The sequence below is a fragment of the Artemia sp. Qi Xiang Cuo genome, chromosome 5, assembly GCF_049724085.1.
Source record: "Artemia sp. Qi Xiang Cuo chromosome 5, ASM4972408v1, whole genome shotgun sequence".
Taxonomy (NCBI): Eukaryota; Metazoa; Arthropoda; class Branchiopoda; order Anostraca; family Artemiidae; genus Artemia; species Artemia sp. Qi Xiang Cuo.
In genome coordinates, this window is record NC_142798.1 from 52,033,594 (window position 1) to 52,044,530 (window position 10,937).

Consider the following 10,937-nt stretch of genomic DNA (forward strand, 5'->3'; position numbering starts at 1 on the left):
TAGTTTCTTTCAGGTTAGCGTGAAACAAGACAAAGAAAAGTGACTGAATATATGGAAAATATATAATTTGGGCCATATATTTGCACATTAGGGGGTGGGGGTAAAGTATTTGCACAATGTGAAGTTAGAAACAGTTCTTACTACATAATAGACAGAATAATTGTACGTAACACATTAGGCCTGCAGATCCAATATACTTATCCCCCCCCCCTGATGGGCAAAATATATAGTCCAAATTTGTTTCTAAAGTATTATATTTTATCCTACTTTGGTATATTTCATTAGGACTGAGCGTCAGGGAAACATGTTGGAAAAATATTAGGTAGGGTGTATATCATACAAGTACTAAAGAGAAAATATATTTTGAACACTTTTGTGCTCAGTATAGCACAAATGACACTTTAGAGTTTAGACAGATTAGAGGGCGTTAGCACTATTCATATTTGTAATCATTTCTGATGGTTTTAAGTTTGTATTATTATATGAGTTTATTTCTGCTCGTCTTTGGATTATTATAGCTCAATAATTTTATTTAAGAAATAATTTTTTGGAAAACGTTTTTTTAAATTAATTTTGAATAAATCAGAAGATGATTTACTTTTAAGCGATTCAGTAGTGTCCAGCATTCCTATTTCAGAAACAATATCTGGTTCCAAAAGCGTCATTACAAGACGTTCCAAGGCATTTTTTTTATAAAAATAATCAATAATACTTGCCACACTACACACATAATCATATTATGTTCCAGAAGATAATACTAACATTGCAGCGTCTCTACAAGTCGACACATAGAACGATTTGATTTTCATTTTTTACTTGTTCAAAAATAACTAGGGTGAACTACATAACATTTTCATTTCTATCTTGTAGGCTTTTCGTTTTATTTTCTTGTTTTTATTAAACACCCTTCTGTAACACAAGTAATGTTCTTCTCTCGTTTAGACTCTTCAGGGTGTTACTATAACTTTTCAGGTTTGGAGAGACTCAGGTTTGGTGTTATTTTTAGGCTTTGTTAACCTTACTGAAACCTTAACCTTACTAACCTTACCTACCTGTATTAGTAATTGTATATTCTTTTTCCAGTTATCAGCATAATGGGATTGCTTTCGATGCATTCATATTTGACACCACTTGGCACTATGATTCCAGCGCTTTGCGCCAAAACTGCTTCCATCTACAATCCGGTCGTCTATGCGCTCATGCATCCCAAGTACAGGCAGGTTCGTGGTAGTAGCCTACTACTGTCTTGTAACCAAGACAGTCGTAAAAAACAAGCCTTTTAACTGAAAGTAAGGAGCGACAGTAAAACTGAAAACGAACAGAAATTATTCCGTATATGAAAGAGGATGTCCCCTCTTCAACGCTAAAGCTCTTTACGCTAAAGTTTGACTCTTTCTCGCAGCTCTACTTCTTAAAACAATAAAAAACTTTAGTGTAGAGAGCGGGGCGTTGAGGAGGTCCATTCATATATGGCGCTTTCACATACAGAATAATCTCTGTTCGTTTTAAATTTTAATGTCGCTCCTTACTTTCAGTTAAAAAAAAACTGTTTTTTTTAATTTAATTTCTTTTTTTTTAATTTCTAATTTGCTTATTAATTTTACTTTTTTTAAACTAATAATAACCTTATAATAACCTAGGTTTGATGTTTGTTTCAGTTATTCGGCACTCCCCTTCTATGGAATAATCCAGATCTAGTGTTTGATCTCATTGGGAGATAAGGCAGAATGAGCTTGAATGCAATTGCAGCATCACTGATGAATATAGGCCTACTATTTGTAGGCAACATGGCAAACATTATTGCACCAAATAGTAAACAAGAGACCAGTAAAACCTACTGGAGTACTAAAGGCCGTTTAATTAGAATAATAAGCTATTTTAAAAGTTCTAAAAAAAACTTTAGAGTAAAGGGCAAGGTATTAAGGAGGGGACCATCCCCCTCATAAACGTAATAATTTCTGTTCGTTTTAGGTTTTAATGTTGTTCCTTACTTGCAGCTGAAAAAACTTGTTTTTTTTTATTTAATTTCTTATCTTTTTTTTAAATAATGCTGGGAAATCTGGTACCCCACTATGGAAAATTCCCATCCCCAGTGAAAAATTTCTCCATGGAAAAATCGTCCCATGTAACCTTCGCCCCTCCACCAGAAAAATCCCCCCTGAAAACGTCTATATACTTCCCAATAACCAATACTATACGATGCAATGGGTAAAGTTCATAAATTACAGCCCTTACCCCGGGACTGCGGGGGGTTAAGTCATCCTCAAAGACATAGTTATTAGACTTTTCGACTATGCTGAAAAAATGGTTATCGAAAAATTTTGATCGGGTGACTTTGGGGAAAAAAGAGCGTGGGATGGAGCTTGCTGTCATCCAATATTTTTGGTCGCTTAAAAGTGGTACTATAGCTTTAAATTTCCGATCAAATGAGCCCTCTCTGGATCTTCTACGATCACCGATTTGATACAATCAGACCTGGGAAAAAGCAAATAAAATAAAAAGACGTATCCGTGATCTTTCTTCTTGCAAAAAATGCAAAATTCCACGTTTTTATACCTAGGAGCTTGAGAACTCTTTAGTACAGTTCTCTGGTATGCTGAATCTGATAGTGTTATTTTCATTAATATTCCTTGATGTTTTAGGGGTGTTTCCTCCCTTTTTCAAAAATTTGGCAAATTTTCACAGGCTCGTAACTTTTGATGGGTGCCATTAAAGTTGGTCAATTTTACATATTTTGAATAAGCATCAAAATTCGATTCTTTTGATGTATCTATTGTTATCTAGACTCTGTTTCTTAGAGTTTTGGTTACTATTGAGCCACATCGTTTCTTACTTACAGTTCGTTAGCATGAACTGTTTGATAAGGGACTGAGTGGTAGCAGCATTCTGCATTCTGCTTTTTTTTTATATATTATTTAAAGTTGTATATGACTGTATTTTGTGTTGCTATGGCCCGCAGGCTGTTTGCAATAATTTTTATCTATCGTGTCTATACTATTCTTTTTTGAAGTTTGAGACTTAAAGATCCCTTAAAACGAAGCCTGACAGGATCCCGTTACAAAAAAAAAGAGAAATTTACATTAAAGGTTTCATTATTTTTTTTCTTTTGTCTTTTAAACTCTAAGAGGAGTAATTGTTTTTAAGAATTTTGGGCGCATTTTCCCCTCTATGACTAAAAATTGAAAGATACTTTAAAAGAAAGCTTAAAGGGGGGTTACGAAATACACTTGTTTACAAGCCCTAGTCTTTGTTCTTTGTGGCTCTGGACACGCTATTGTTATAATCACCATCTGACGTTCAATCACCCTCAACGCTTGTTGACGCTCCAAACTTTAATTTTCTCCGTTAACTTTCTATGTCAACTCCGAGCAACGTTGAAATTATGGAATTCTGACAGAAATAGATAAATTTGAAGGATTTACATAGTGCTCTGTGATGGGAGCTCTTGGAGCACTTTTGTATTTAGATTTAATGTAAGATACGGCTTTTCTGAAAGCATTATATCTATTGGTCTGGGATTCCAGTGCATGTTGTGATCTCAAAGCTGATTTTTATCCATTAGATCGTGACACTTCACTTTTTTTCACCATTTGTTCACTCTCTGACACCTCTGAAAATGAGGTATGTGTTACCCATATGGAAGTCTTCCTAGCACAGTGGACATTTTATTTTCAATTCTTATTTACTTTAGTACCTCCCGAGTCCTCTCCTAAAGTTGACGCTTAAGATGTGTTGTATGCAAGACTTTATTGGTCTTGCTTGTTTTGGACAGTTCGTTTGTTGGTACACATATCAATAATCTCGTGGGTAAGAAATTACCGTCCTGTGTTCTCTTGAGTTATGGATGAGAACAAGCTCGGCTGTCTTTCCTATAGCCATGCCGACATTGTAGTACGTGTAGGTTGTTGTCGATTGGACTCAGTATATCAGGTTTTTATTTATGAACATTGAAAGTCATTCTTTGAGCTGCTCCCTTCACTTGTGTCTCGTCTTTGTGTCTTTTAAGGCTTCTAAACAGAATCTTGGGAATTTCTGTTTCGGCTTGACAACGGCCTTTACTCTTAAGCGAAGGGATGACAAGAGTGGAGCGACTTTTGTCAGAATGCCCACCTACTTGTATCACTGTCTGTGAATGAGTATAGTAACCAATTTGATATCAGTATATAGTCTATCATGTTTTCATTTTTCCCATCAGGTTACCACAATCTGACTTTCTTCTTTACCTGGGTTTAATTATTGTGTATGTGATAAAGAGCTTATTTTCTCGACAAAAATTCAGTGGCTTACTTTCTACTGCCGATAATCTTTCTGATTCTAAACTCCCCCACAATATCTTTGCGTTTGTTATTTTCACTTCTCATGATGGCATTGATGTCTCCAAAGACTATAAGGATGTCGAACGCAGAAATTGTGTTTCGAAGCTCTGAGGCTGAGAGTAAAAATCTTCAATCTCTTCTCTAATCTCGAAAAAATTCAGAGCATCCTATACCATGAAGAGGCTACTGAAATCTGTTTTGATTTGTTTCAGCATGAATTTGTCTGAGACGGACATCAGTGACAGCAGAGAGTTTATTCCTCTTCTTGGAAGCAAAAGCCTGCTCCTTGTCTGTGTGTTTCACGTTGTCTTCCAGAGAATGGCAGGGCTGCATGTCCTATTGGTTGTTCAGCGGTACCTGGTAGATGTGTCTCTGGAAAAACCTAATGTAGCCTACCAGTATTTGTACCTGTTTGTTTTAAAGAGGAGCATATCTTACTTTCGTGGCTTTAAAAACGTCAGAAGATTTACGTTTCCGATTGAGGTGGCAAGTTTTGTAGATAAGGCCGGTATAGCATCCATTTGTGAAAGACTTATCAAGCCTTGTCTAAACGGGTCTCCAGCACTTATTTTATATTTTCATTGATTGTCTATTCGTAATTCACAATTCATTATATATTCACAATTCAAAAACCGCAGAAGTCTCTTTGCTGAATTCCGAAGCGACAGCAAACCAACCCTCTCTACTTCTACCTAGGACCATACAAAGCCTTAAATGTGTTTTCCGCTTCTTGCAGTTAACCTTGCAGGGAGAATGATCCCATTTGGCATCATAACATCATCAAGTGATTTATTACATTGCTGGGGCTAAATTTAATGTCTTTAGACGTATTCGCCCACCTGTGGGCTCAGTAAGATAGACATCAGAGTCTTGTCACCATTTATATCCTCCTGACAAAATGACATCAGCTATTCAAAAAACTCCAGAGACTCAGTCTCCCCCTGGTCACCGCTGTCTCATTTGATAGTCAAGGGTATTTCCCTATATATGAATGATGTTTCACAACCCGCCATCTGAGGACGCGTAAGAGTCACTCGGGGTTGGAGCAAAGAGGCTGAAGGGAAAACTTTCACCTTTGCAACAGGGTTTGACAAAAGAAAAAGGACTGGAAATTCCGTTGGAAATTCCATTTTTGGAAAATAAGTATAAAATGAAAACTTAAGAGGGAGTATTTCTTATATTTTTGTCAGGTTTTCATGGTTTGTGGTTTATAAGCAGTACGTATGTTTCTTGTGTCTGACTTTGTCCGAAGTATTTAAGAATTCCTTAGTAGCCATTAGTTTACTTGAACGTAGGAAAGAATTCACAGTAGATGTGCTTTACATATAGTCTACATATCCACAGCACAATTGGTGATAAAAAGGAAATGTAGCTGCCTTAAATATTATACAAACATAAAGTCTGTCCCACCGAAAAGGTAACTGATGCAAAACAACGAAAATGGCATTAAATGTGTCTAGGTTTTGCTAATGATATTCAAATTAGTATCCTTTTAACTCTACACACCGTTGGAAACAATTGTAAAGCAGCTTAAAACAGTAGTAAAAATCTTCTGTTGGAATCCTCTTCAAAAACCATGTTAGTTTCTAATTTTGGTAACGTATAATATCACTTTATCATACAACAAAAACAACAAAAAATAAGCAGACATTACATAAGTAGGGCTAATACCCCTCCCCCCTAAAAATATATAATGGTTTTGCCGTTATCCCTCCTTTACCGAAAAGTAAAATACATTTCAAACAGTTTCTCTTTCATTGATTAAAAAGTGAACAATCAAAAATTTGTGGGGCTTCCATGAATGAGCATTATTATATTTCAAACTATTACTCTTGTTTTATAAGTCTAATATGCAGTAAAAAATTTTCCATACTTTCTCCCTCTCAGACACATCCCTTTTAAACATTAAATAAATAAACAAGTTTTTTCAACTGAAAGTAAGGATTAACATTAAAACTTAAAACAAACAAAATTTATTACGTGCATGAGGGGTTTCGCCCCCTAGTCAATGCCTCACTCTTTACGCTAAAGTTGGAATTTTGTTCCAATTCTTTAAAAATGACCCATGAATCACAAAGGCCAGATAATTAGAATAAATAGCTCTTTTGAAAGAACTAAAAAAAAAACTTTAGCATAAGGAGCGAGGCATTGACTAGGGGGCTAAACACCTCAAATATATAATAAGTTGTGTTCGTTTTAAGTTTTAATGTTGCTTCTTACTTTCAGTTGAAAAAAACTTGTTTTTTTTTAATTTAATTTCTGATCGGTTTTTAAATAATACTGGAAAATCCGGCACCCCTTCATAGAAATGTCCCTTTCCCCTTGAAACCTCCTCCATGAAAAAAACCTCCAACGTATACCACTCCCCCCCACACCCGAAAAAAAATCCCCCTGAAAGCGTCTGTATACTCCCCAATAACCAATACTATATGTAAACAATGGACAAAGTTCATAACATGCAGCTTTTCCCCTGGGGACTGTGGGGGATTAAGTCATCCTCAAAAAACAGTTATTAGATTTTTCGACTATGCTGAATAAAGTGGCTATCTCAAAATTTTGATCGGGTGACTTCGGAAAAAAATGATCATGGGAGGAGATCATTCTGATGCGCGGAATCTGATGGTGTAATTTTCATTAAGATTTTATGACTTTTCAGGAGTGTTTCCCCCATTTTTGAAAATAAGGCAAATTTTCTCAGGCTCGTGACTTTTGACTGATAAGAATGAACTAGATGAAACTTATATATTTGAAATCAGCATAAAAATGTAATCCTTTTGATATAACTATTGGTAGGCCTATCAAAATTCTGTTTTTTAGAGTTTCGGTTACTATCGAGTCGGGTCGCTTCTTATAGTTCGTTACCACGAACTGTTTGATAAACAAAACCAAGTGTTGGACCATTTATTAATTCTTCAGTTCAAAATATTGTATCAAAAATACTAAACAGATTGCTTCAAAAACTATCAGTTTTCATTTCAAACTTATATTTAAGCATTAATTTTATTTATGTTTAAATGAAATGGAATCAAAAGAGAGAGTTTTTAGATAATAAACATATTTTTAAAGTCTTTATTTCTGTAGTCAAACAGTTCATGGAAACGAACTGTAAGTAAGGAGCGACTAAATTAATATGCAAATTTCGTTTTAATTATTCATGTACGGTGAGCCAAAATCAAAACCTGCACTGATTCAAAAACGTTCAGAAATTAAGTTTAAAAATGAAAGTAAGGTTTTTTTTAATGAAAGTAAGGAGCGACATTAAAACTTAAAACGAACAGAAATTATTCCGTATCTGAAAAGGGCTGTCCCCTCCTCAACGCCTCGCTCTTTACGCTAATGTTTGACTCTTTCTAACCACTTGCTTTATAAAACAATAAAACACTTTAGCATAAAGAGCGAGGCGTTGAGGAGGGGACAGCCCCCTTCATATGCGGAATAATTTCTGTTCGTTTTAAGTTTTAATGTCGCTCCTTATTTTCAATTATAAAGGCGTGTTTTTTTAATTTATCTTGATTAGTATCTTTATTTTCTTTTTAGTTGTTGCTGATGCTTTTAACAAATAAAAAAACACTGTTTAAGATATATATCGTTTTATTAAAGTGCAAGTGACACTCAAGCGTGCTAGAGGTTTCCAGAGGGGGGTGACCCCAGTCTTATTGGAAATAAATCTTATTTGAAAACCTCGAGTAGCATTGTGACGCTATTTTTGGTGTTTTGCTAATAGGCTATTTAAAAAAAACACACACACACTGCACGAAATACAAATTGTTTTCAGTAAAGTACAAATCATCCTATGGCATTTAGAGGGTTTAGAATAGTCCAAGCCCGACCCTTATTTGCGGTAATTTCTCTTCGTTTTAGGTTTTATTTTTTATTATTATTTTAATTTCTATTCGATTTAGGATTCACCTATTCATCCGTAGCAGCATCTTTTATCTTTACGTTTGATACGATTATTAATGTTAATTTGGATTCGCTTAGGTTTTCATTTATTTATTCGTAGTGGCTTCTGTTCGTTTCGCGCTTTAAATATTCTGTGACTTTGTTTCTGTACTTCTGCTTGGTTTAGGTTTTAATTAAAAAAAATGATCTCTAATTATATGGAAATTATGGTTATCACAAGCTTCAAAGGAGTAAATTTTGGCTTTTTGAGCGATAAAAAAGAGAATGTAAAAAAATAAAAACTTGCGAATCAATTAAAAAAATAAAATTGAACACAAAATAGTTGTATCTTAAGCTAAAAAAGAGTGCAATCAGGACGAAAAGGAAGAGTATATCCAGCTAAAAGGAGCTTGGTTAGTTGTTTTTTGTTTTTTTTTGTTTTTTTTTTTGCTGTTATTTTCTCTTTTTATTATGCTAATATATGTATATATATATATATATATATATATATATATATATATATATATATATACTACTACTACTACTAACAACTCATTGCAGCACCAATCCGCCTGAGGCCAACACAGCTACGCACGCTCCTCCTCCACCCCAATCTATTCAAAGCCTCCCTTTTTACACCCGTCCACGAAGTTCCCATTTCCTTTAAATCTTTCTTTATGACGTCCTCCCAACCCAGACGGGGACGACCTGCTTTCCGTTTAGCCCTAGATGGTTGGCCGAAAAGAACAATCTTCGGCAATCTGTCATCCTTCATCCGAACAACATGCCCTAACCACCTCAACCTTTCTTTCATTATAGACCTAGAAAGCGGTATTGAACCACATTATTCGTATAGCCTATTGTTTGAAATACGGTCAGTCAGCCGGGTAGCCAGAACAATCCTTCAGCAGTTTCTCTGGAAAACATCTAGCAAAGCTTCATCCGCTTTTCGGAGCGTCCATACTTCAGAGCCATATTTGACCACTGTCATCACTGTAGCTTCTAATATTCTAATTTTGGTTTGCAGACTTATCTTCTTATTCTTCCAGACTTTTTTTAACTTTGAAAAAACACCCTGAGCCTTGGCTATTCTATTTTTAACATCTTCACTGCTCCCACCATCTTTACTAATAATACTACCAAGGTAAGTGAAACTGCCCACCTGATCAATCTTTTCATTACCCAACGTCACCTTTTCATCTTCACTTATTCCTAGCCTTAGTGACTTGGTCTTCCTAACATTAATTTTCAAACCAATACTAGCACCCTGAACTCGCAAAACCTCTAAAACTTCATTCATTTTGCTCACACTTTCATCTAGGATGCTTAAATCATCAGCATAATCCAAGTCCAGGAGACTTTTTCCTCCCCATTTGATTCCGTGGTCTCCCATTGCCTTTCCTGTGCTCCTTAAAACAAAGTCCATCAAAATAATCCATATAAAGGGGGATAGAACACAACCCTGCTTAACTCCTGATTTAATACAAAACCAGCTGCTAACCTCATTTCCTACCTTAACCGCAGCAGTGTTATTCTCGTACATAGCACTAATCACTTTAATGTATTTGTCTGGTATACCATACAAGGATAAAACCTTTACTAAAGCTCCTCTATCAACAGAATCGAACGCTTGCTCATAATCTATAAAACTGAGGACCAAAGGTGTTTGAAAACTTAGGAACTTCTCAATTATTAACCTAAGAGTGAAAATTTGGTCAACACATCCTCTACCTTTTCTAAAACCGCACTGCTCTTCTCTTAAAACTTTGTCTACGGCATCTCTCAGTCTTAAAAGTATCATATTACTAAGCAATTTGCTACTTACAGAGACCAGACTAGTGCCTCGATAACTACCACACTCACTTTTATCACCTTTCTTATAAAGTGGCTTAATTAAGGTTTTCCTAAAATCATTAGGTACTTCCCCTTTTTCAAAAATCATATTCATAATCTCGAATAACTTATTTCTAACCTCAGAGCCACCATATTTAAGAAACTCATTTACTACCCTATCAGCCCCTGGAGCCTTATTATTCTTTAATCCTTTTAGTACTGTTTCTGATTCCTCCTCACAAAACAAATCTTCCTTCACATCCAAGGTATCACAAACTTTTTCATTTTCCTCTATATTTTTTCCAGCAACTCTATCTCGGTTAAGCAAATTCTCAAAATGTTCGGCCCATCTCGCTTTAGCTTTTGTCTTATCGCTAATTAACACCCCATTCCTATCTTTAACTGGGACAAGTCCGGATTGACTATTACCTCTCAATTTATTAACGTGCCAGTACAATTATGCCGTCTAGCTGCATCTTCTAAATCCTCGGCAATTTTATCCATGGCCTCCACTTCACACCTCCTTAGTTCATATTTCAATGCTTTCTCCACTTTCTTTACATTTCTTTTGTTTTCATGTGATCTATCACTCAGATAATTCTTGTACAAGTCCTTTCTCCTTTCTATTAAACTTTCTCCTTTTATATATATATATATATATATATATATATATATATATATATATATATATATATATATATATATATATATATATATATATATATATATATATATATATATATATATATATATATATATATATATATATATATATATATATATATATATATATATATATATATATATATATATATATATATATATATACTACTTACTTTTAATTTCTCTCAGCAGGCTCCTTTCTCCTCAATACAAATTTTCAAAATAAGGAGATTTAACTAATCA

At 34.7% G+C, this 10,937-nt stretch overlaps 1 protein-coding gene across 3 annotated transcripts in view; it reads left to right on the forward strand.

Annotated features, from left to right (window-relative positions):
• Positions 1–10,937, forward strand: part of LOC148952249 (rhodopsin-like) — a 175,337-nt gene that overhangs the window by 151,742 nt on the left and 12,658 nt on the right. For all 3 annotated transcript variants that reach the window (XM_089088895.1, XM_089088897.1, XM_089088896.1), the window contains one exon: positions 1,084–1,220. In XM_089088895.1, the coding sequence (XP_088945021.1) occupies positions 1,084–1,220 (137 nt within the window). The remainder of the gene's footprint in view (positions 1–1,083; positions 1,221–10,937) is intronic.